Source organism: Triplophysa rosa, linkage group LG1, assembly GCF_024868665.1.
Source record: "Triplophysa rosa linkage group LG1, Trosa_1v2, whole genome shotgun sequence".
NCBI classification, from domain to species: Eukaryota; Metazoa; Chordata; class Actinopteri; order Cypriniformes; family Nemacheilidae; genus Triplophysa; species Triplophysa rosa.
The window spans coordinates 36,683,252-36,706,981 of NC_079890.1; the positions used below are offsets into that span (position 1 = coordinate 36,683,252).

Below are 23,730 nucleotides of genomic sequence, written 5' to 3' on the forward strand. Positions count from 1 at the left end.
TCTCACCGGTCCCCAAGATGAGGTGTACCACTCTAAACACGTCTGTATGCTACAGGTCATTTGGACAGGAGGTCTGGGGCTCGTTGCCTGGCAATGAAATGGCCGCAGTGACCTCAGATCCCGCGTGTCGTAACACTGGATCTCTCGCCGTTTCACTCCTCCGCCACAGTTGTTTGAGCACTGCCAAAATAATGGAGGATCAAATATCTGCTAAGAGTCATCACGTGTTTGAGTAAGTGCATGCACTAGGCTTACTTTGCTCCAGTTTCCAATCTTCCATGCGGCGCAGGGTCTAAGGTAGCAGCGACGCGCTGGCACTGGTCTGGTGGTAATGTCGCAGTCGGCTTCATCACCAGTGCTGCACGACACCGACCTCCAGATGGCACCAAGACCACAACTTGTTGAGCACTACAAAAGAATGTCATTTGTACATCATGTGTATCAAGTCATACAGGTTTGGAATGACATGAGAATGATGAAAGAATTTTCATTTTTAGATAAAGTTCAAGTCACGTATTCCTGAGTTAACATTTCTATTAACCCATCACACTTTAGTGTTATTGACGGATCTGTTTCAAAAACTGGAAACGGCTGGGCTAAGGTTCATGAGGTTCACAATCCTCTCATTTCCTGCTTATTACAATGCTAGCTCAGTCATTTTAAAGCTAAATTTGTTTGATAAGAACTGCTCCTTAAGAAACAAAGGTTGACCATATTTTACTTGAAACGCAGACTGTGTGTGCGTGCATTCCCGGCATGATTTTAAGGCGGATACCAGCATCATGTGGTTCCCCGTGACCATTTTTGGTGCGTTACAACATTAAATCTGGTGTCGGAGGACTGTGATGGTGGTGGCACAATGATGTGTTCATATCTAGAGAATGTGAGGAATGCGTGATTGACTACTCACTGCGCTCCAGTTGCCTTTTCTCCAGTATGCAGGGGAGGAAGAAGATGGCACCAGCGCGATAGGCACCGGCGGGCTTGAAAAAGGATTGCTGCCGGTGCCCTGAGATGTCTGCTCATTAGGAGTAAAGAGCGTTGGGTTCAGACCAACAGGGGTCAGGATTCGGGTTGTTTTAATCTCATTGTTATCAATCTCGGTCCAATGAGGGACCGGGGTACCCCAAGGCTCTGTGCTGGGATACTGAGCTACAGTCGCTCTGGCTCTGAACGTCCAACTCCGTTCTGTCTCCGTTCCAAATGTAGCGTCTGGAATTTCAGTCACAAGGGGCTCCAAATGGCTTTCCACATCTGTAGGAGGTAGAGCAGTTGTTCCAGCTGTTGAGGTCATACTACTGTAAAGTTTGGCTGAACTGGAGGAAGTTGGAGAGGGAGTGAAATCTTGAGAAAGGCTATCCGAGGTCACAGTATCTCTCTCTGCGAACCATTGTTCATGATTCTCATTGTACGTTTTTGATTCAGTCAAATCTTCATAGTTTGCAAAGCCATCAGTGGAAGAGAGTCGCTCAGATGAGTGTGAAGTTGTGCTTGTCGGAGAGGCCGTCGTACTCCATTTGGATGGAAACACATCTAATGGCGGTTTAAATGTTTGACCGCTTTTCCAGTCACCTTCACCTCCAGGAACATCATCACCAAACTTCTCTTCGTTCCTCACATCTTCAGTTCTGTCATCTCTGTCAGATGTCTCAAGTGGTTCAGGTGTCAAAAACTCCTTCAGCATAGCTTCATATGTGTGGTTGTCCTGAGGTTGATGCAAGGTTCCTGGAGCTGGTGGAGGGTTTTTGGTAGTACTGGAGTCATGAGGTAAGCCAAGATCAAAGTCTGATGCATTCCATTTGTTAAATAACCTTGCACCTGTAGAGGACGGTTCAGATGTTGTGATGACAGGAAGGAAATAGTCTTCGGCAAAAAGCTTGTCGTTATTTTCACCTAGCAAGTCATTACCATGTGTATTTTTGCTGGTAGTGCTGTCAGACGGCACAGCGGTGGTTACGTGTTTATCCATAATGGTGGACGGCAATGAGGTAGATGTTACAGGTACATCTGTCCCTTTCAGATCTCCATCTTTCACTCCCAAGTTCTCATACACATCATTGCCATCTCTATCAAAGTCATACGACAGATCCTCGTGAAATTTAATAAAATTATAGTCATAATAAAAATCGTCCACTAGAAGATTGTCCGCGACAGAATTTTCGGAAGACTTTTCTACATGGCTATAATGTGAGAAATCATCTTCCACTATATCATTGAGGTCAACGTTGCCCTTGGGCTGACTCCTTATTGAACCAATGCCAAATTTGGGCACGTGGTTGCCATGAGGTATCGCGTTTATCTCATTGAATACTTCTTTGCTAGACGCTCCACTTCCTGACCAATCACTGCCAAAGGTGTCGGAGTCCGTGGGGCAGTTCTGAGCATAGCACGATGTGGTTGAATCAGGCTTGACTTTTGGATCGCAATCCACACCGGTATTCCAGCTGCAGGTCACGTGACGTGTCCGGAGACCTGCTCCACAGCTCACCGAACACTGTGCACAAAATAAAATCAGTAAGTCAAAGTTGGAAAATATAACAAAGAATCTTTAGAGAAGAGCAAATGTCCATGCTACCAGACACTGTCAAAGAGAAAGTGCTGCAGTAGTTTGATGTTTTAAAAGTTGTTGTAAGAAATTATCCAGAACAAGTTTTTAAAATTGAATAAAAGGTTGTTTTTTTTTAAAGTTGAATGAAGAATACGTTCCAGCAGTACAATAAAACTAATGCATACTTGCAAAAGATACCTGATCATTTGTTACTCTATAAGCCTGATTTTAAAGAAAGAAAATAAACAAATGAATAAATAGTTAGTAATAATACTTTAGTGATGGTACTAAAGATATATACCATAATACTAAAAGAATACCATTGTTTAAACATAGTACATGTCCAAAAACAATTCTAAAAATGTTACTTATTGTTAAATTTTGAGAGCTGTCAACATCACTTAAAGCTTCAATCATTTTTGTTGAAGATCAGTGTTTAAAACTGTCTCCTCACTTTACCACGATTCACAGTGGTAAGCTAATAATAAAGATGTACAATTTGTGAACCTGGACCCCAAAATCAGCCATCTGAAAGATGAAAAAATACGCTTTCCATTGATATGTGGTTTGTAAGGATAGGTTTTTGGATAGAAAAATCGACAATTTTGACCCATACAATGTCAGTTGAAGTCAAAAGTTCAGAATCTGGAAAATGCTGAAAATTTGGGAAAGACAAGAGGAATTCTGAAAATGAATGTTAATGAAGTGTTATTGTTTTGTTCATATATTTATTTTTTCATTTAGTAATGTCTTTCAGAAGCTATAAAAACATTTATCAGGAAATTAAATATGAACAATGTACACACAAAAAAAACACATTTTCAGAGGTTTACACCCATCTGACTTTAAATGAATGTTGTTTCCTTCAATGTAAAAAGATGAATCTCAACATCATACAGTTACTGCTGGACATTAGTCAAATATACAGAAATGCTGAAAAAGCAAAGATTGTGGAGGACCTGGATAATTTTTCTGAAGATCAGTGGACAGTTTAATGACTCACAAGAAACAAGAAACCCTTAAATAACCGTAAAACAAAACATAAAAACTGTCATTTATGTGGTCCAGGGCCACATTTGAGCCGTCGGGTATGACTTCGCAGAAATGTTTGACGTCATTTGACCTTAACCCACGTAAAGGTAAGCATGTAAAGTGACCTGTATGGCGGTAGAGAGGCAAAAGTTATGGACTTGAATTTATATGAATAATTCAATTTAAATATAGAACAGTTTTATGTACCGGTCCTGCTTTGAGTCGCTTGTTGCTGTCATACACTGACCTCTGACCAGTTTCCAGTTATCCAGTCTGCAGGGCAAAGCACATGTGTGTTGCAAGGTGCAATTGCTTCGGGCTTGGACAAGTGTTGACATTCAGAAGGCAGCAGTGCTTTCCGCTCATCCAACCCAACACTCTGAATACAGAGCACTGTTCTCTTACTGATGCTCATGTCACCGCAAGTCGAAGAGCACTTCTGCCAGTCCCCGACCCACCACCTGAAGACAAAACCATATTACTGCAATTCACCATCTGCTCTTTGACTTCAAAGTCAAGCTGATAAGGACCATTCTGCGATGACCAGTTTTGGTAAAACTCACATGGCTGGACACGGCTCCTTATTACAACTAGTCTGTTTGTCGTCTGGTCTGGTCGACGGATCACAGTATTGTTCCTCAACTATTCCAGATGTTCTCTCCACACAGTGCACGGCTTGTCTTTGTGCACCTGAAAAAAAAGACAAATAGAAGAACATCTGTTTGTAAAAGAGGCACAGGCCCGTTTGCTAATGAACAAACACTCAACATCTGGCAATCACATGAGTTCTAGTGCTGACATGTCTGGCATACGAACAGAGAAACGGATGACATTGTACTACAGACTGCAGAAAACTGAAGGATGTGAATGAGGTCACTGGTTTATATGAGTTTAGCACAACATTACATTAGTTTACTAATTCACAAAGCTTTGTTTCTCGGCCAGCAGGAAGGAAGACTAACAGAAATTTCCATTCGTGACAGTAAAGACGCAAAAGAGGATATTTTAAAGAACGCTGATATCCAAACAACGCTGCCTCCATTGACTTCCATTGTAAGAACACAAAACCACGAAGACATTTCTCAAAATATCTTCTTTTGTGTTCCACGGAAGAAAGAGTCACAGACATGAAGGTAAATAAATGATGACAGATTTTTTTATTTCTGAGAGAGAGAGAGAGAGAGAGAGAGAGAGAGAGAGAGAGAGAGAGAGAGAGAGAGAGAGAGAGAGAGAGAGAGAGAGAGAGAGAGAGAGAGAGAGAGAGAGAGAGAGAGAGAGAGAGAAGAGAGAAGAGACGTGAGAGGTGANNNGAGAGAGAGAGAGAGAGAGAGTGAGAGTGAGAGAGAGACCTCTGCACAGCTAGTGTCACCTCCTCAGGATGATTTTGACCTTTAATCCTGAGCTCTGAGAACCACAGACTCTTGAAGTCTCTGACGGAGAGATGAAAGCACAGAGACCTCACAGTCCTGGCAGGTGTTTCATGAGTATTATCAGATGAAGTCTCAAACAGATGGAGTGAAGGAGCCCGGGGAACCCCGTCTGTACTGATTGGTGTGATCCTTAAAAACTACACCTGGAGACATGAGGGCTCATCCCACAACCTACAATTATAACATAGTGTCCTGTGTTTTGATCTATTATTAGAAACCATTACACTATAATGCTATTTAAAGGTTTGTTGTGTGCATTCATGTATATGCAGTAAAAAAAATCCACAAATTCCTATGATGTGATAAGAAAAAAAAACAATGAAGATAAATCTTTCTTATGCTATTTTATATTATAAATATAAATCATACAAAATGATATATTATTAACAGTTTGTTTTCTAAATGTTCGCTATGTCACACCACAGGACAAACGTATGGTCATTTTGTCAACTAACCAAATACAGGGAAGGTGTTCGGATCTGTCACTGGTTCAATACCCAGGAAACACAAACACTAATCAAATATAAAGCTTGAATCATGCACTGCAAGTCTCCATGGATAAAAGCGTCTGATAAATAGATCAATGTAAATGTGCACGGACACCTCAAAATGTTGTTTAGGAAGACATCTTACTAGGTTTTGAGTTGTTCTTTATTTTTGCATTTCCATTTATAAGTCACATCAGCGTAGTTTACACTGTTCTGATAACCAAACCGATTGTGCTCACTGAGCCGCAAACGAGCGAGAAATAAACAGACACGCTCAATGATTCAACTTGAGGCTCAATTTCATCCAAAACATTGCACATTTTTTATTCTCAGTCCCCACTATATCATTTGAAAGAACTATGATCAGCAAAGAGCATCCGTATCTTAGAGGAGGCAGCCGGGTAAAGAAGAAACTAATCCTTTTTTCCCAAAGGCATGAAATGAGATGCAGGCCGAGATAACGCTGTAATCTGCATTTTTCCTCTGTTGCACAATGCAAGCAATGCACACTGCACCGCTGTGTCCACACATTGCACACACACACACACACACACACACACACACACACACACACACACACACACACACACACACACACACACACAATAACAAGCTACATTTCTTAAAGTCCTTTGCAATATCGGATGTTTCAGATTCGAACATGCATGCACATTCGAGCTGTGTAAAACATTATTTGATGTGTTGGCACCATTAAAGTTGAGTCTGGACAAACACAAAGCTTTAACTCCGCTGTCATGATGTAGAATAATTGATTTAACTGCTGTGCCAGAGCAATTAAATGATGCTGTTCTTCAGAGCACTACAGTAAATTAAAGATGAGCGGCGGTTAATTGCATCTAAAAATAATCATGTGACACGCTCAGGCGCTGCAGGACTGCATCAGACTATATCACCTACTTTGTCAAAAATGTACTTGGTGACTGAGATAAAAGCAAAGCAGGTTAAATTATTCATTAAAACAAGGATGCAAAACCCAGAAACAATGATTAAACACATTTCTGCTCATTCTTATTTGTAGACGAGCACAAGGGAATTATAACCACATCACTCAGATGTGTATTCCTAAACATTTCAGCCGTGTGTGTTTCTAATCCCATCCGTAACAGCACTGCCGGTCTTTAAAGCTTCGACATCCATTACTCGAATGCTTAGCAGATTAAGAAAAGGCTTCGGGATAAACACATCTGTTCATTTACAACAGCAAAGAACAGAAGAAGAATTGGTGTAATCAGTTTAATATCAATAGACTTCACTGCAATAAAGCCCAGAATGAAAAGCCATCAATTGTGTTAGAATTGCTCTTTAACGTCCTGCTAATCCTGAATATCACAATATGTCCCGACCCGGTGCGATGCAAACAGCTATTTATTTTGCCATATTTTACTGTCCGAACTAAAAGCAAAATGCTACACAAATTTGATGTCCAATACGAAAAATGATGAATGCATTATCCAGCCGGACTATCTTGGGTGATTTTTTGCTTGTTGCTTTATCATGCCATGCGTGATGTGGATAAAGTAACCTTATGAGTAAATACCATGATCTTTTCTCCGCAGTGTACTTCAACATTTCTAGCAGCGTTATTGAAGTCTTATTACTAAGTATTCAAGCCTGTCTGGGCTGGAAATGTTTTTCATCACGTTAGATTCAAGTAAATATCACCAGCTGGCCTGAAATCTGTTTTCTATAAAGTTCATGTCTCACTGAATCACACAGTTTGTGAAAGAAATCTGTGCCAGAGCTAAGCTATATCTACAGATTTGGATCAAACAAACATTACTGAGCCAAGCTAGATGGGTAAAGTGAAACAAAAACAGTTATCTTAGATTTGGCTGGTTTGGTCCGGGATGAAGGTATACGAGTGAAAGCACTCCAGGATTGAGAATAGTAAAGAAGGTCTTACCACTTCCACATGTAGCGCTGCACTCGGTCCAGGCACCGTACATCCACTGGAAATAAGATGCAGACCCATTGTTTGACTCCACAAGAGTGGTACTTATAGTGTACTCGTATCTCACTCCTGGATTTGTCTCCTGAAAGAGCAGCTAGAAAAGATCGACGCAAAATGAAAGAAGAGTAAGTCACACTTTGCAGTAAAGTGTGCTAATATTAGCTAATGCATTTGCTAACATTACATTGTACATTTAGTCATTTTATCCAAAACGATAAAAAAGTGAGAGAGCATTTAACATTTTGTCAACGAGGTAACAATTAAGTTAGGGGTGTAAATCGAACAGTTCATGACGATACGATGCAATATCGATGTTCTCCGCCAGCGATGCGATATTTGCAGATACCTCGGAAAAGTTCTGCGATACCATTCCGTTTCGATTAATTAATCGATATTTTGACGTCACTTGCCAAGTTTACGAAAGCAGTTACATTTTTATTAACTCACCAATGCAACCAGAATATATCAAATGAACGTTTAATTAAACTTTTTAAAAATTGCGCACTCTTTGTGCCAAATGGGACATCTACAACAACAAACTAACAAAAAATACACTTGGACGGACGATACGTGAGGAATGAGGACGAGGAGAGTGTCGAAATAAAGGTACCTCATATCGATATTGTATGTAGGGCTGTCACTATTATGAAATTTGGCTGATGATTAATTGTCTAATAAATCATTGCGATTATGACGATTAATTGTCTGTTTTAGAGCTTTGACTTTTAATTCTCATTCATTTTTTATTCAGCTTTGAAACGACCATATTATTCTGAATATAAAGACTATGTTCTTTTTCTTGGAAATACATAGGAAGAAATTGGGTCATCATACTTGAGGTTTAGGCTTTTACCTGTCAATAATACAACCGCCAAATACTTTAAATTAAGTAAATTGATCAGGAGTGAATTGAAGCCACCATTAAAATGCTATCAGTCATAGAAAAGCTTCTAGTCCGTTTTTTTCTCACTTGCAAGACTACAATAAAAGTTTACTTCTATGTTAATGAGATTTAGGTAGACTGGTTTTCACACTGAAATAATATTAAATTGTACTGCGGGTTATTTTTATGGTATATGCTTTAGTTTTTTTTTAAGTGATTGTGTTGTGGTGGTACATTTTACAAGTATTACCACGCTTTAGTTACAATATATACAATAAAATATGCAATATGCAGATGCACTACAGCTCCCCCTAGTGTCTTCTATAGAGATGTGCAATAATAGCGATGATCTGAAACCATCGCGATGAGGCCAAACAATCGAGATAAGACGATTATTTAATAATCGTGACAGCCCTAATTGTATGCGTGTCATTGATGCACCGAATCGTTGCAAATTTAATCTATGCATCGATCCATATTGTTACATCCCTAGTAACAATAAAAGCTTTCTACAAAGCCATGTTTTCAAGTAGGACTAGAGTTGCAGCTAGGAAAAGATAAACGACATAGAATATAGAGTTTTTTATATAAAAACATAGTTATATTGTCGACAATACTTTAAGGTTATATTTGTTAACATTAGTTAACTAAATTAATGCTAACTAATAATAAACAATACTTCTACAGCATTTATTAATCTGTGGATAAGATTCTCTTAATAGGGCTAGGTGTTATAATCCCACTATTTTATTTTATTACATTGAATAATATATTTTTGACATAAGATATCAGTGAGAAATGTATCTGATTAAAGTTTATTATTATACGTTTATGTTAGTTCACTTTGAATTAACTAATATTAACAAAAAGTATTATTCAATGTTGTAATTAACATTAGATTAGTACTGTATGTTTCTTGTTTCTTGTTAGTTCGTGTTAAAATGTTAAATTAACAAATGTAATCTCAGTGTTCTGTTCCTGGAAAGAAACTGAAAATGTTTAATTTATGTTTAACATAAATAAAATGTTTAACTGAAAATGCTAAAATACATTCACTTTCTACAACTCCCAAATGAACAACTCATCTCTCAAAGCTGCAAACATCAAATCTGCTTTTTCCCCCAAACCCAAATAGAGCGTTTAACACGTGCTCCTGTAGTAAGTGCTAGCAATACAAAAACATCACAAAACTGAATTGGACCATTCACCTATCAAAACCTAAAAATAGGCACAGATAAATAATGTAGAAACTGATCAAGTTAAAGGGAGAGCACAAGTAAGATGATGAGGTAAAGAGAGGAAAGGCAATGAGATGATTCGATTAACTCTGTGGCATTTGAACATGTCTTTCTTCGAGGAAGCAAGCAGATAGTTTAAGACAGATGGGTATGAGCCTTGTTTTTTGTACAAGTATTGAGTCTTGTGAGAATATTTCAGTATTACAGTTACAGTATTGTTTTGTAACGTTGCCTGTGATGTCAATGAGATGCTCCGTTTCGACACAGACCAGAGACTAGACCCTGATGAAATGTGATTTCACATTATTTGTATAATTCTTTAACTTTACACCCAAATATAAAAGTTCTGTCATCGTTTACTCACCCTTAAAGGAGTCATATGACACGGCTAAAACAAATATTATGGTTTGTTTTAGATGTAATGTAATGTGTCTACACGATTTAAGGTTCAAAAACGCTGTATTTTCCACATACCGTGCATGTTTGTATCTCCTCTCTGAAACGCGCAGATTTTTTACAAAGCTCATGGCTCTGAAAAGCGAGGTGTGCTATGATTGGCCAGTTAGCCAGTGCGTAGTGATTGGTCGATTACTGCAAGCGTGTGACGGAAATGTGACGCCTCTGACCATATTTGGAACATCAGGTTCCTCTTCAATTGTACTGACAGGTACGCCCACCTTACTTGCGTATGCATTTGGCCGGTCTTAGTCAAATCATACCACGAACTGACGTAGATTTGTGGGGGTGTGGTTACACGAGGCGTTTCAGGCAGGTCTGGGTGAGCATTCGCTTTTAGATAGAATGCATCTTTTGTCCCCACACTTTAATTTGAGCTATTTTAAGCGTCTAATACATGCATGGGCACCTTATAACACACCAAAGACACAGAAAAACACGTGTTCGCACCATATGACTCGTTTAAGTTGTTCCAAATCTGTATAAATGTTGTTGTTCTGCTGAACACAGAGAAATATATTTGGAAGAATATTAGCAACTAAACAGATCTCATCCCCATTTACAGCCATAGTAGGGAAAATACAACTATGGGAGTAAATGGGGGCTTGGTTGTTGATATTCTTCCTTCGTGTTTATCAGAACAAAGAAATTTGGACAGGTTTGGAACAATCTGAGGGTGCGTAAACGATGACAGAATTTTCACTTTTGCGTGAACTATCCCTTTAATATGTGGGATTTCACTGTATTTTTGTATGTACAATAAATCTTTTCACGGTTTTCATTCAATGCAATTGAGTGTAAAGCACAAACGGTACATTTCTGAAATTTGGTGAAAATTGAAATGTGGTTGCAAAGTGTTACCTCTAACTTGTAATGTACTGCAGATTGCCGTAAATAATGCATAAATGTAAGGCTCTGTAATGCCACATTGGCTGTGGAGGTCAATGATATATCACAGTCTGCGAGTGTTCAGTGTATCTGTTTCCGAAGCAATTACATTAAAGGTTTCAGGAAATTCGTTTCAGCAATTGAGAAAACCACACAAACACACACCTCATTAGACAGAGCACCCCCGACATTTCTGCCCGTCTGGTTTTGCGCACAAGAATGATAAAACAGAGAAATGTGAGATTGTGAGCAACGCTGTGTCTCTTGGGACATAAGAATACAAGATAGAGACTTTACTGAGAAAGCAGAGCTCATTTATCTGTCTCCTGCTGCTGTAGATGTCCCTCCTCTCACCACCCACACCACGGCTGTGTGCCAGACGCCTGTGGATCGCTCTGTGGGATGACGTGCATTATCTAGACGCTTCTTGCAATTACCCCCACTACCCAGACTGTCCAATCACAAATAAACCACATGTTCAGTATAACTAAAGAATGTCACGGCTACTACTACTCATCATAGTTTTGGGGTTTTATTTACAGCAATACTACAGTAACCACAAGTTTACTATGGTATCAACACAATAAGCATAGTATTTGTAGGTAATCTATGGTAATACAAATGTTCTGATAAAAGAAATCGGTTTACTATAATAAAACCATGATGCATTTTCGTAAACGTATTCCTTCGCTGGAAATCAGTGAAGAATAAATGTTTCTATGCTACAAAATCAAACGATAAATCCACTCAATCATGAGCTGCCATCATTATTCTAACTAGAATGGGTTTCAATAACGCAATATCTTCTTTTGTGCCGAAAGATTATAAAGCTACTTTCTGCAAAGCAGAATTTTATGCAAATCCTCGAGGGTTCAGCCTCAGATTTCACTTAACCCTGTCAGACCATTGTTCAATTTCTTCATTCAGTTTTCATCCCTCCTGGTTGATGAAGATACTCAGCACATACGCAGATAAGACTGAGGAGAAATCGAATCAAGTTTATTATTCATAGAACTCCATATTAAAAGCGAAGCTTTTCTTGTGAAAAGCTGCTTGCAAACATTTCCAAGTATTGGTTAGAATGGTCAACATTTTAGGTCTTTGAACCATAAACCACATTTAAGGCATCAATCGAAAATTCAAGAGCTGTGCTCAAAAATCTAGAAAAATCCAATGATATTCGTTCAAAATACAAAGATGTAAAAATGGTGATGAGAAACTAAATTATGCCTTTATTTTGTACCTGATATACATTTATAAGTTAAAGGCAGGGTGGGTGATCCTGTCCAGAAACATTTTTTGTCATGTTGGTTGGAAGTCTCTTTACATCCTGATAGCAATCAAGAAGTATAATGGTCAAATAATATTTTTATAATTCTATATCGTCTGTGAAAGGCATAGGACCAAAAAAACGTTTGCCTAATCAAAACGTTCTGGCCGAACGCTGTGACTGGTCATGTGTACATTTTCAGCCAACGTATTTTGCATACCACTGCGCACCCTGTTCACGCAGACATCGTACGTCATCAGCGCGCTCACGTCCGCTGTGTCAACGCAGGGAGAATGGCGGACAATCAGCAACAATCAAACTTTCTTGCGGAACCGACAACAAGTAAATCTACAAAACGAAAGTCTGTTTTTGAAAAAACAGTGACCGTGAAAAAACGTCTGGATCATGAAAGAGGAAAAACTCGAATTAACATCGGTTCAGCTTTTACACGATGGAGATTTAGTTTGTAATTCATTACGTGGATTTACGAAATACATTCATGTGTTTGGAGGAGGCGTGGCTTTGGACCGCGAATCGCATAGAGGGTGGGATTATAATTTCAATGCTAGCAGGCTAAAGTTAGCACCTTTCCAAATCAACCACCCCAACTTTAATATAACAAAATGTTCATGAAATGAGTAAATACATATAATAAAAACATTATGATCAAAATAATTAAAATCATTAACAACCTTCTTGAAATAGGAATAAAGAGTTAGTACCTGTATCCACACCAGTTCCATAGTTGGTCCTGGAGAAGAGAGATTTTCCAGTTGTCCATTCCTCTCGTAAGTGAATATCGTTCCCGCAGCCTTGTATTCCCCGTTCCATTGGATAGTCCATCCACCATTCAGGAAATATTTTTCAGGGTCATTACTGCGTAATGCCAAAAAGTTCCCAGCCTCAGCAACTTCCTCGATACGGATGTCCCGTGCCCCTTCTGGAATTAGACCTATGTCCACATATCCTGAGGGACAAAAGTACCTCTGCTTATTCAAAGAAAGTAAAATAAATGTGTACAGTAATGTGACATTTATGATATAAAAACAAATCAGTTACATACCAAGTCCTTCACTGTTCTCAAAAGTCTTTCTGACAGTTTCACACGTAGAACCGTTTCCATGACACACGCCACACTGATCCTCGACAGCATCCGAGTCGATCTCATAATCACAGCCGATATTCTGACACAAAAAAAATAATTAAATAGGATTTTACAGGGAAAAATGTCAAAGAAATTGTGATTAAATCAAAACATTTTCTTTAACTGTCCAATTAAGAAATTGTATTGTATTTGGGATTAAAATCTTTTACAATTATTATTCATACAAATCGTGTTACTCCAGCAATATTTGGGACCAGAATCAAAAATTACATTTTATAGCTCTAATATCACACAGGTTGAAATAGACCATGCACTCTTAAAAATAAGGGTACATAAATCGCCTTAGCGATTCCATTTTTTCACCACAAAGAACCTTTTGTGAAACAGAAAGGCTCTTCAGATGTTAAAGGTTCTTTATGGAACCACTTGTGAAGTAACTTTATTTTTAAGAGTGTGTGCACATCTATCACAAAATTCTTAAAACCTTGACAAGGAGCAGAATTCTACGGAGCCCGTCTGGTCACCCCTCGGAGAAAAAAAAACAAGACCCGCAAATCCGTGGCCACAGTTTGTAATTCGTTCCCTCAGTTTAAAAATCCGTGCTCTCGGATTAATAAACTGTACCCACGAGATTCCAATCCGTGCTCTCGGATTAATAAACTGTACCCCCAGTTTACAAAACCGTGCTCTCGGATTAATAAACTGTACCCACGAGTTTCCAATCCGTGCTCTCGGTTTTGTAAACCGTCCCCTCAGTTTTTGAAATCTGTACCCACGAATTCATAATCTGTGCCCACGCTTTCGCAATCCGTTCGCACAGTTTTGCAAACTGTAGCCTACTCGCAGAATTGAAGCCTCTGTCTGTCAACAGAACAAGCTCCTTCCTACAGGAACATTAACCAATATTGTATACTGTTTTATTTTAGATTATATTATAAATTGTCTTAATGTGTTTACACACGAGCGCGTGGCGCATATAAAGCATGCGTTCATTGCCGCGTTTCACTGGCATAAAGTTGGTTTGACATTAAACTTTCGATTTTCGTGAATTTAGGGACCGTCTCTAAAGTTATATATATTATTATATATATATCGAAGTGACATTTCCTGCTAAATTTAACTTGACAGCTCATATTGTGAAACATTATTATAAACTTTGAATTGTGAATTAGAGTAAAATAAGGAGAGATGTTATACACTGATGTGACAAAAATTAGCTGTATTGTAAAATGTATGCTGTATTTCTGTGCATGTCTCATGCAAACACACAGTTCTATTTACATAAATAGACAGATCCAGTTTGTGTCTCATGTAGTGCTGGGCAACGATTAAAATTTTTAATCGCATGACTTTTCTGTGATTAATTGCATTGTTAAGCGTAAAATTCAATAATGAATTCAAAAGTAGTGTATTGTGCACTTTTATTTTAAAAGTACTGCTATAAACAAAAGTGCAATAAGTTTAAACAAATAGTGTGCTTTTTACAACAGTATTTCCTTTACATAGTAGCATTAACTATTTCAACTTAAAGATCGGGTATCATGCTACGTCATGCATTCTGACTTCTTTACACTGTTAAACGTGCTGGCTTCTCATGCTTAACATGGTCAACTTGTTAAAAAACGAGTTGGACGTATGACGTACGGTATATTTCTGTACTTGATACACTCCCCCAGCACTCCAACTTGTTTCGGAAAGTTTTTTCTAATTCTGGATCCGTATGTCATCACAAGGAACCTATTCCTATTATTTGCCAAAAGCACGGCAAGGCGAAAGAGCCCGCCCACGAGCCAACCGACGAGCGAGACCCGCTATCTCGTTATCTGCCCTGCATCAAGATGGGCTGCGCTGCAGCTGGTTACTCTTACGATAGTGAAGTTTAGGTGTGTCTGTTTGATCATGACATTTCAGTGATGGATGTTATATAAACGGTGGACATAACACTAGATTTGGAGATCGTTTGAAACTGATAGATGGCGCGGTCCCAGTGCTAAAAGATGCCGGACATGAACTGCATGCGGTAAGTCAAACTAAGTCATACGTCTGTGTTTTGTTGGCAATCGGTGTGTACGTGCACAATGTACTAAACATGAAGGGATTAATGTGATGATGTGTTGCTTGCTCGTGCTGTAGTTCCGTCCCACTCTCCCCACTAGTCCCACCTCTAGCAACTCGTGTTTTTCCGGAAGATCTTTTTCCTGTATCTCTCTTTTATAAATTTGATCAAACTAAATTCTAAATACGAAGATACGACGTATACACAGTGTTGGGTGTAACTAGTTACTAAGTAATTAGTTACTGAAATTTAATTACTTTTCCCTTGAAAAAGTAAAGTAAGGGATTACTCTTATTTTGTCTGTAATTTAATTACAGTTACTTCTGATGTAATTAAACTAAATACTTTGTGTAATATGTATGTGTGCAGAAGAGGAATTGACATCAAAATTCAAAGTCTAACTTGAAAAAACCGTGCTTTAATGTATAATTCTCACATTTGTAATTAATAATAATACTTTATGTAGTTTGATATTATTTATTTGACTGAATTAAAAGAGCCGTTTCATGCCTATCCTTGAATCACTTAACTCATCAAGGTTGATGTAGGATATAAAAAGTAATTAGTAATAAGTAATTAAATACTTTTTGAAGAGAGTAACTTGTACAGTAATCTAATTACATTATCGAATATGTAATTAGTAACTAGTAATTAATTACTTTTTCAGAGTAACTTACCCAACACTGCGTATGCAATACTACTGTATAGGCACTCAAGATTAATATGATATTGGCAGAAACTGCCTGTGATACGCGATCTTTAAAATATTTATTGTAAATCTCAATTTAAACATTAGGGCTGTCACGATAAACCGACGATAAATATCACGTGATTTATGCACAGCTTTTGAGTGAAGTACGGGAAAATGCTGCTGCATCCGAAAGCCAGAGGGCACTCTCGTGCGGAAACTCCAAATACGCACTGCAGAAGAAGACCATATCACGTTCTAGGAAATGCCTATAGACATCTTTTTATCACTGTTACTCAAGCTTCATCAGGTATTTTTATGATAATAAAGTATATTTATAATGATCATGTGTGACGGGTGTTGCTTTTTCAAATGCACATTATAAGCGACTCAAACTCGCACTGCTTTTAGATCGAGCAGCATTTCCTACTGATCCCAGAGACGTGCTTCACGGACAAGCTACGCATTAAAAAAAATATCGACACATTGCATATCGCAGCCAGCTCGACTACAATCGGATTTAGTGGTATCGCGATAAATTATCGTGCAGCCCTATCCAAAGCTATCTGCCACTGCCAGGGCATTAATGTTCTATCTAGTTTGACATAGAAAAACAAGTTATAATGATTATTGATTTTATTGCTTATACATAAACTCTCTTTCAACACTCTTTCAACACACAGTGTAAAGTGTACTGTATTTAAAGTGTATTTAAAGCACATCTTTAACAACTAAATTATTGTATGCTACCTTTTTTCTTTATCTTAACAATTCATAAAAGGAGAACACAATTTCTTTAATATGAGTGTTTTGGGCCCGTCCTTTGTTGTTTGATAAAGATTATAAACAGATCTTTATGTTGCTGTTTCCCCTTTAAGAGAGCTCTATACAGCTATACAGATCCATTTTGTTTCCCAGCTGTTAACATTCATAAAACGGACTACTTTTACATGGACCCTTGCTAATATGGGAATTTTTACATAATTTTTTACAATAAAACTGTTAAATGGTAAGATACAGAGATGCAAACTACTTAACTTTTGTGAGTTTTGCTGTTGAAAACTTCGAAAAATGGTTTGTCACATAATTCAAGACATGTGTTCGAGTTAAAATGTCTAAAAACACACTGAAACAGATAATATTATAGCATATGAGGCATAAGATATGACTGTCTGTATATAGTCCATTTTATTAGCATGGAAGAATTCAATAGACTGCAGAACTATCATCACAGGTAATGAAATGACTTTTAATTTTTCTGTCAAATTTATATTCAATGTATAGTTTTAAAAAGCTTTTTAAGCTCTTTTTATTAAGCTTATAAGTTAGCTACTTATTAAGCACAAAGAGTGAATGTTTTCTTTCCTCTCTTCTCGATTTATAAATCCTAAACACTAACTTTTTAAGACTTGTACAATGTTGATTTTGGACTTTATAGCTGATGTTCAACAATATTTGTTAGGTGTAGTCACGCCATGTCATGGTCAGTTTAAATACATTACCTTATATTACAATAAATACTTTATAATAAATTTACACGATTAAGCAGGCTTTTATGTCATTTTGATTTCTGTTTGTTGCCTTTACAGTTTAATGTTTTATTGATTTTGCAAGGTGGCACGAAAGGTCTTAAAAACATTTACATTTTTTAATTATAGTGGTACAGAATGGTTTGTGCATCAGTGCGTTGTTGTGTTATGTTATGTTGCGAGCTGCGTTTTGTGGGCCGCTCCTGCTGAAGAAGTCCAGGGCCACTTTTTACTCCTAGTCCGCCCCTGATCGTTGCTGTTTTGTACCTTAGCCTGGGAAGTTTTTGTATTCTGTAGGCTATTGATTTCGTTCCGCTTTATCATCAATAGCATAAAATAAGCCTCTTACACCCACGCATATTACGTCTTTGTGGGGTGAGGGCACTGATAGATAAGTGCATGGCTGAAGGAGGGGAGACTAAATGGAGGGGTTTGTTTTATCAACTCCGCCGTCTGGAAGGGATTTAAAACGAAACGTCCATGTAAGAGTTCGGTACCTTTCTCCTTTCAGTTCTTGTGTTCTTCGGCACTGCCATTTCTCTAAATTGTTGTGGAAAGACTTTTCTTTATTTGTTATTGAGAACATTGCTAAAGATTTTTCTTTACTTTGGGAAAATGTTTTGTTTGGATTTTGTAATTGGGAAAAAAATACATTCACAAAATAACAAAACATATTTACTTAATCTTCTGATCTTGTTAACAAAATTCTATATACATTATTGTAAATTGTCAAGTCAAAAAAATTTTTTTGTGTTTTACTTATTGAAATACAACATTATTTTGGGACTATTTCTAACTCATGTAATAAGAAGGCTTTAAAAACAATTTAAACTTATAAGCTGTTTAATCTTTTCCTTTGACTGTGATGTGTTTTGTTTATTTATATACCCCTATGTTGTTCTTTAAATGTTTTTTTGTTTGTTTGTTTTGTTTTTATATCTTTTGTTTTAACTTTGTTTTGTAATTGTGCTTCTTCGGCTGTAGTTATATTCCTTAAAAAAAAAGTTCTTAGGCCAACCCCACATTGGTTGAGACGCTTGGTGACGCCCATCTCAAGCCAATGTGACCCATGGTTAGTCTGTACGTTTCAGAGCCAGTGAGCAACAGACTTTCGAAATAAAATAATACTTTAAAAAACTGCGTTAATGCAATTATGAAATAATTGTCGGCATTAATTAATTAATGCGTTAACGCGATAATAACGCCTGTCGAGCAGACAGTATTAATGCATTGAACGATGTAAAGAAACAAGATTCTCCTAACAAGCTACAATATTTTTTTAAATAAGCCCAAAAACCTGCGACTAGTGATTTTTTAACGCGACTTGACAGAAAAAGAAGCCCAAAGTCACGTATTATAAGTGGACTTGGCAACTATTTGGCACATTATATAGTGGCGGCAGGGCCCGCATTGGAGGCATTTCCCCATAGCGTGAGTACGCAATGTCTTGTTTCCGCCTCTCAGGGAAGCGAGGTTACGACAGTAACTGGAGAAGATTTCCACATACGGGTGTGAATTTGAAATTCCCTTCCCAATTAACTGAACTGACATTCAGAAAGGTACAGGGACACTATGAAACTGAGCAAACAGAGATCAGACCTTGTTTTAAAACAATATGTTCTGTGAATCGTGCTATATAAATGAATAAAAATTCAAACAAAAGCTAATACCAACCTTGCAAATGCCGTTGATGCAGATGTCCCGACTGTGAGCGCCTTCATAGCAGCGTGTGCCGTCGATGACCGTGTCCAGCATCCGCTCTGAGAAATGTTCATTCACAGGTCTACAGTGCAGCTCACACGGATTAACTGCAAAACACATATATGCGATCATGTCATTTTTGGTTGCACTGCAAAATCTATTTTTCTAGTATTTGTTTATATGACGCTCGCCTCTGTTATTCACATGTGTCCATTTATAAAACTTTCCCTTGTAAGGGATGGTGTTGAAGCGGTTACACTGGATGTATCTGAAGCTGGGCTGGTCCGGTGGACAGCGGTCTCGGTTACATGTTCGATATCTGCGACGCTCTCCGAGACAATATTTACCTCCATGTTTGGGTCTGAAAAAAGTGAAAATCTCTGTATTTTAAGGTAAGCAGTAAACACAAAACAAAAGTCATAAAGGTTTGAAATGACAAGAGGGCGAGTAAATGATGACAGAATTTTCATTTTTGGCTGAACTATGCCTTCAAATGTTTTTGCAAGGATTTTTGAGAACGCAAAATATTTTTTTTTTATAAATGATAAAAAGATAATAATTTTTTTTCATTAATGGAAGACATTGGTTGTGAGAAAAAGTGGTGAAGGTTATTGGTATCAGAACTGTTTCTGCTCTCCATCCTTGAAAAACTATGAAAAAAAATGACGCAGATGTCACACATGCTTTCCAAATGGGAGTATACTTCAACTCTCAATAATACTGCAATTTTTTCAAAAACATGATTTCGTATGATTCATAAGCTGTTTTCGTACCATAAAATGTCCTCACAAGGTCAAAGTTGGCTGGTAATACTATGCTTTATTCAGACATATAGCTTGTGAGAAATAACTGCACTTAATCACCCTTTATCACCCAAAACATGTGATTCTTCATCCAAACAGCACACAATAAAAATAGCCATTCTCACGATTAGTTGTGTACAGTAATGTGAATCTGAGCTCTGTGGTATTGAAGGGAAACTCACACAGGGTTAACGCAGTCCCTGTGGGCGCTCTGAACCCCTACCCTGCACGTCCTAGTGCACTCGGACCACTCGCTCCACGAAGCCCATCCTCCATTCACCCTCGCAGGCCGGGAACCCATCGGCACACACTCTCCATCAAAACACCACTGATGAGAAAACACAAGCAGCAGTTAGTCAGCGAGTTCAAGATACGGGGAGGAGAACAGTATGGTGAACTGCATGCTGGGAAATATAAGCCAACAATGAGCGGACACAGAAAGCCTGGCTTGCCTTGTCCTCACCACACTTGGTACCATCCACAGCACCATCCAGTCTTGAATGACAGGTGGAATCCACGGTGCACCACAGCGTACTGCAGATGTTCTGAAGAATAGTATGAAAGAAAAGTTAGCACTAAAGATTTGAAGAAATGAACACCAATGGCCAGGAATGATCTAATGTCAGGTAATGTTTAATGCATCTTTCATAATATAAAATGTGAGAAAAACAAAGATTTAATAGTTTATGTCTGCATGTTTGTAGCATTCTTTACAGAAATTGTTTAAGGAAATCACAGAAAAGGGCAACAAACCAGGGCTGCTTGATTATCACAAAAATCATAATTACTATTATTTTAGACAATAGTCAAATTATGATTATTTTACATGACTACGCATTGACTTTGCAAAGAACATGTATCCGTTGAATAAAAAAGATTTTTTTCTTTGTGAAATAGATTCAACCGAAAAACAAGAAAGGGGTACGCTGTGGATTTATAACACAAGACGAAATGAGAAAATAACTGCAAAACAGAATGTGGAGCAATCTTTTGATTATTTTGTTTTCGTAATTGTTTCTAGCCGAAATTGAAAATGCACAGCCCAACAACAAAATGAGAAGAAAAAAAAACTATTCAAGTCAGCGCGCTGTAAAAAGATTTCAGCTGCCATACATTTTTTAAGTTAAATCAAATTACCTTTTTGAGTCAATTGAACTTAACTATTATGAATTGACTTTAAAAAATCTAGTTGTATTTTAGTTAGTTAAATATAACTTAAGTTTAATTGACTCATAAAGCTAATTTGAGTTAACTTAAAAATTTTATGAAGCTGTTTAACTTTTTAAAGTAGTTTTTTACAGTGAATGCCTAATTATAAATATAGTTACGTTTTAATCGATACAGGTATAAAACATCTTCCATCTAAATAAAACTGAATATTTTGCTTTTATCCAACTTGCTCAACACTACATTTTACTCGATATTTGTGTTATGTGTAGATTATGAATAAAAATATTTTGTTAGCATGCTAAATCGATATGTGCTAACGAATGAATCAGCTTTAAGCCGTGCCAGTCATCTCTCACACTTCTCTAGTGCACACTACACGTGTTGCATGCAGGAGTGGTCATAAACAGAGGGGTCTGCACCCATGCAGACCCCTCTAATTTACTCACTTAAGAGGGTCCATGCTAGTTAGAATGCTGCTAATCTAGGCAGCACACTAGAATTCAAGTCTGGACCTAAATCATGTTAACTTTCCTTTCCTATAGAGGTTGTGATGTAAACAAGAGTAACAACATTTCATGAATGCATACAAATCTCAAGGGAAAGGTGAATGTTGTGTATAACATACAGCAATCTCTGCAATTTCTTCTGGTGCCATTTCATGAACTGTTACAGACCCGATAAGAAAACTAAAGCCTGGCTTTATCGGAGTCTGTCTATTGAGGGCTCGACTTGTGCTCTGACATTTGGCTGGTAATTGAAAGATGGCCAGTATCTGTCAACAACCGCTGCAGACAGGAGGGAACACATCACACAATGTACGGTGACATCGAAAACAACATTTCTGCGAGCTGATGCCCTTCTCCCTATTTTAATTTTAAATAAACCAGACTGGCTTTTTTCTTTAGCGTGTTCAACAAGCTTATTCTTGAGGTTAGATGCCGCATTCACATTCAGCAGTTGGAGTTTTTTTTACAATTATGCATTTGACAGACGCCTTTATCCAAAGTGACAATACAAACCCAAGACCTAATGCAATGCTCTACCACAATTAAGACACATGAACACTGTGAATTACCATCCATTTTTTTCTATATATTATCATTTCTGTAAAATGAAACATACATCTGGTTTCACTTTTGTCCCTGTAAAGACGTCTACTGAAACTTCCAGGTTTGAAAATCAGATTCAACAGGTACAGAAACTTTCTCTCTTATGGAAAAGTTGGTGTGTGTTCTCCTGCAAACTTCCTGTTAAAAGCTGCCAAACCAAGAAGTCCAGACAGTGATTTGCACTTTACTGTTCACAATATAACAGTAAGAAGCCTGTGAGCATGGCAGAATATAGTTTTATGGGATAGTTTCCTAATGAGATCTAATTCGGGCCTCACTTATAAGGAAAGCATGCCAATACACTTCCCTGTTAAAATATCACAGCGGGAGGAGATGTGCTGCTCTCTTCCATGCTTAAAGGCGGAATGGCTGATTTGGTAAGGTGTAGGGGTGTAACAATATATCTAAGTATCGTATATCGCAGTGCAAAACATTAAGATATGTATCGTAGAGCTATTAAGATATGTATCGTAGACTATGGCAATACATTTTTGAATGAAATAATTTTTTCATATTTTTATGTAAAAAATTTGTTTTATTTTTCAGTGACAGATCCATTCAGTTTTTTGGTTTACATAAAAATTGTTGAATTAAACCATGTATATTGTCAATTCTTTAACAAAATAACAAACGTAACTAAAAAATTGTTCATGTTTTGGGGGAAAAATCTGTCAGTTTCATTTTTTTTACTAATATCGTGATGCAATCATAATCATTAACCCAGTATCGTGTATCGCATTGAATCATGAGATAAGCGTATCGTTACACCCCTAGTAAGATGCTAACTTTAGCCTGCTAGCACTGAAATCATGATCCCACCCTCCATGCGAATCGCCGTGCAAAGCCACGCCTCCTCCAAAACACATGAGCGCGCACAAACCAGAAGCTCTTGGATCGATTCCAATTAAATCATGTCTCATTCACCAGTGCATCTCCTGTGAAACCTCCGAAACACGTGAAATCGCGAACAGACCGAGCGAGGAAAAACCCCTGGAAAGCAACCACGAACTGACCGACAGGGACCGGAATGCGTTCCTCTTTGCTGATTAGAGTCGTGGTAATTTAAAATGGTCTTTCTTTTTGTTCGTCCTTTGCAAGTGCCACTTGCAAACTTGCACACATTTAACAAGGGGAAGGTTAGGTTCCAGCTGTTTACCTGCCATTCTCCCGCTGTGTCTGCACAGCGTATATGACCGCGCTGATGACGTATGGCGTCTGCGTGAACAGGGTGGGCAGTGGGATGCAAAATACGTTGACTGAAAATGTACACACGACCTATCATTGCGTTCGGACCGAATGCAATGATTGTGCGAACGTTTTTTTTGTATCTATGCCTTTCACCGACAATATATAATACTTTCCTG

At 37.9% G+C, this 23,730-nt stretch overlaps 1 protein-coding gene across 1 annotated transcript in view; it reads right to left on the reverse strand.

The window, feature by feature from the left end:
- LOC130562602 (A disintegrin and metalloproteinase with thrombospondin motifs 7) overlaps window positions 1-23,730 on the reverse strand; it is a 54,561-nt gene that overhangs the window by 13,765 nt on the left and 17,066 nt on the right. Inside the window, exons 10-21 of the mRNA XM_057347720.1 lie at window positions 20,540-20,632; window positions 20,270-20,415; window positions 19,476-19,645; window positions 19,258-19,391; window positions 13,269-13,389; window positions 12,928-13,172; window positions 7,423-7,564; window positions 4,144-4,270; window positions 3,828-4,041; window positions 911-2,494; window positions 256-408; window positions 7-180 (exon numbers count right to left, since the gene is read on the reverse strand). Of these exons, the coding sequence (XP_057203703.1) occupies window positions 7-180; window positions 256-408; window positions 911-2,494; window positions 3,828-4,041; window positions 4,144-4,270; window positions 7,423-7,564; window positions 12,928-13,172; window positions 13,269-13,389; window positions 19,258-19,391; window positions 19,476-19,645; window positions 20,270-20,415; window positions 20,540-20,632 (3,303 nt within the window). The remainder of the gene's footprint in view (window positions 1-6; window positions 181-255; window positions 409-910; window positions 2,495-3,827; window positions 4,042-4,143; window positions 4,271-7,422; window positions 7,565-12,927; window positions 13,173-13,268; window positions 13,390-19,257; window positions 19,392-19,475; window positions 19,646-20,269; window positions 20,416-20,539; window positions 20,633-23,730) is intronic.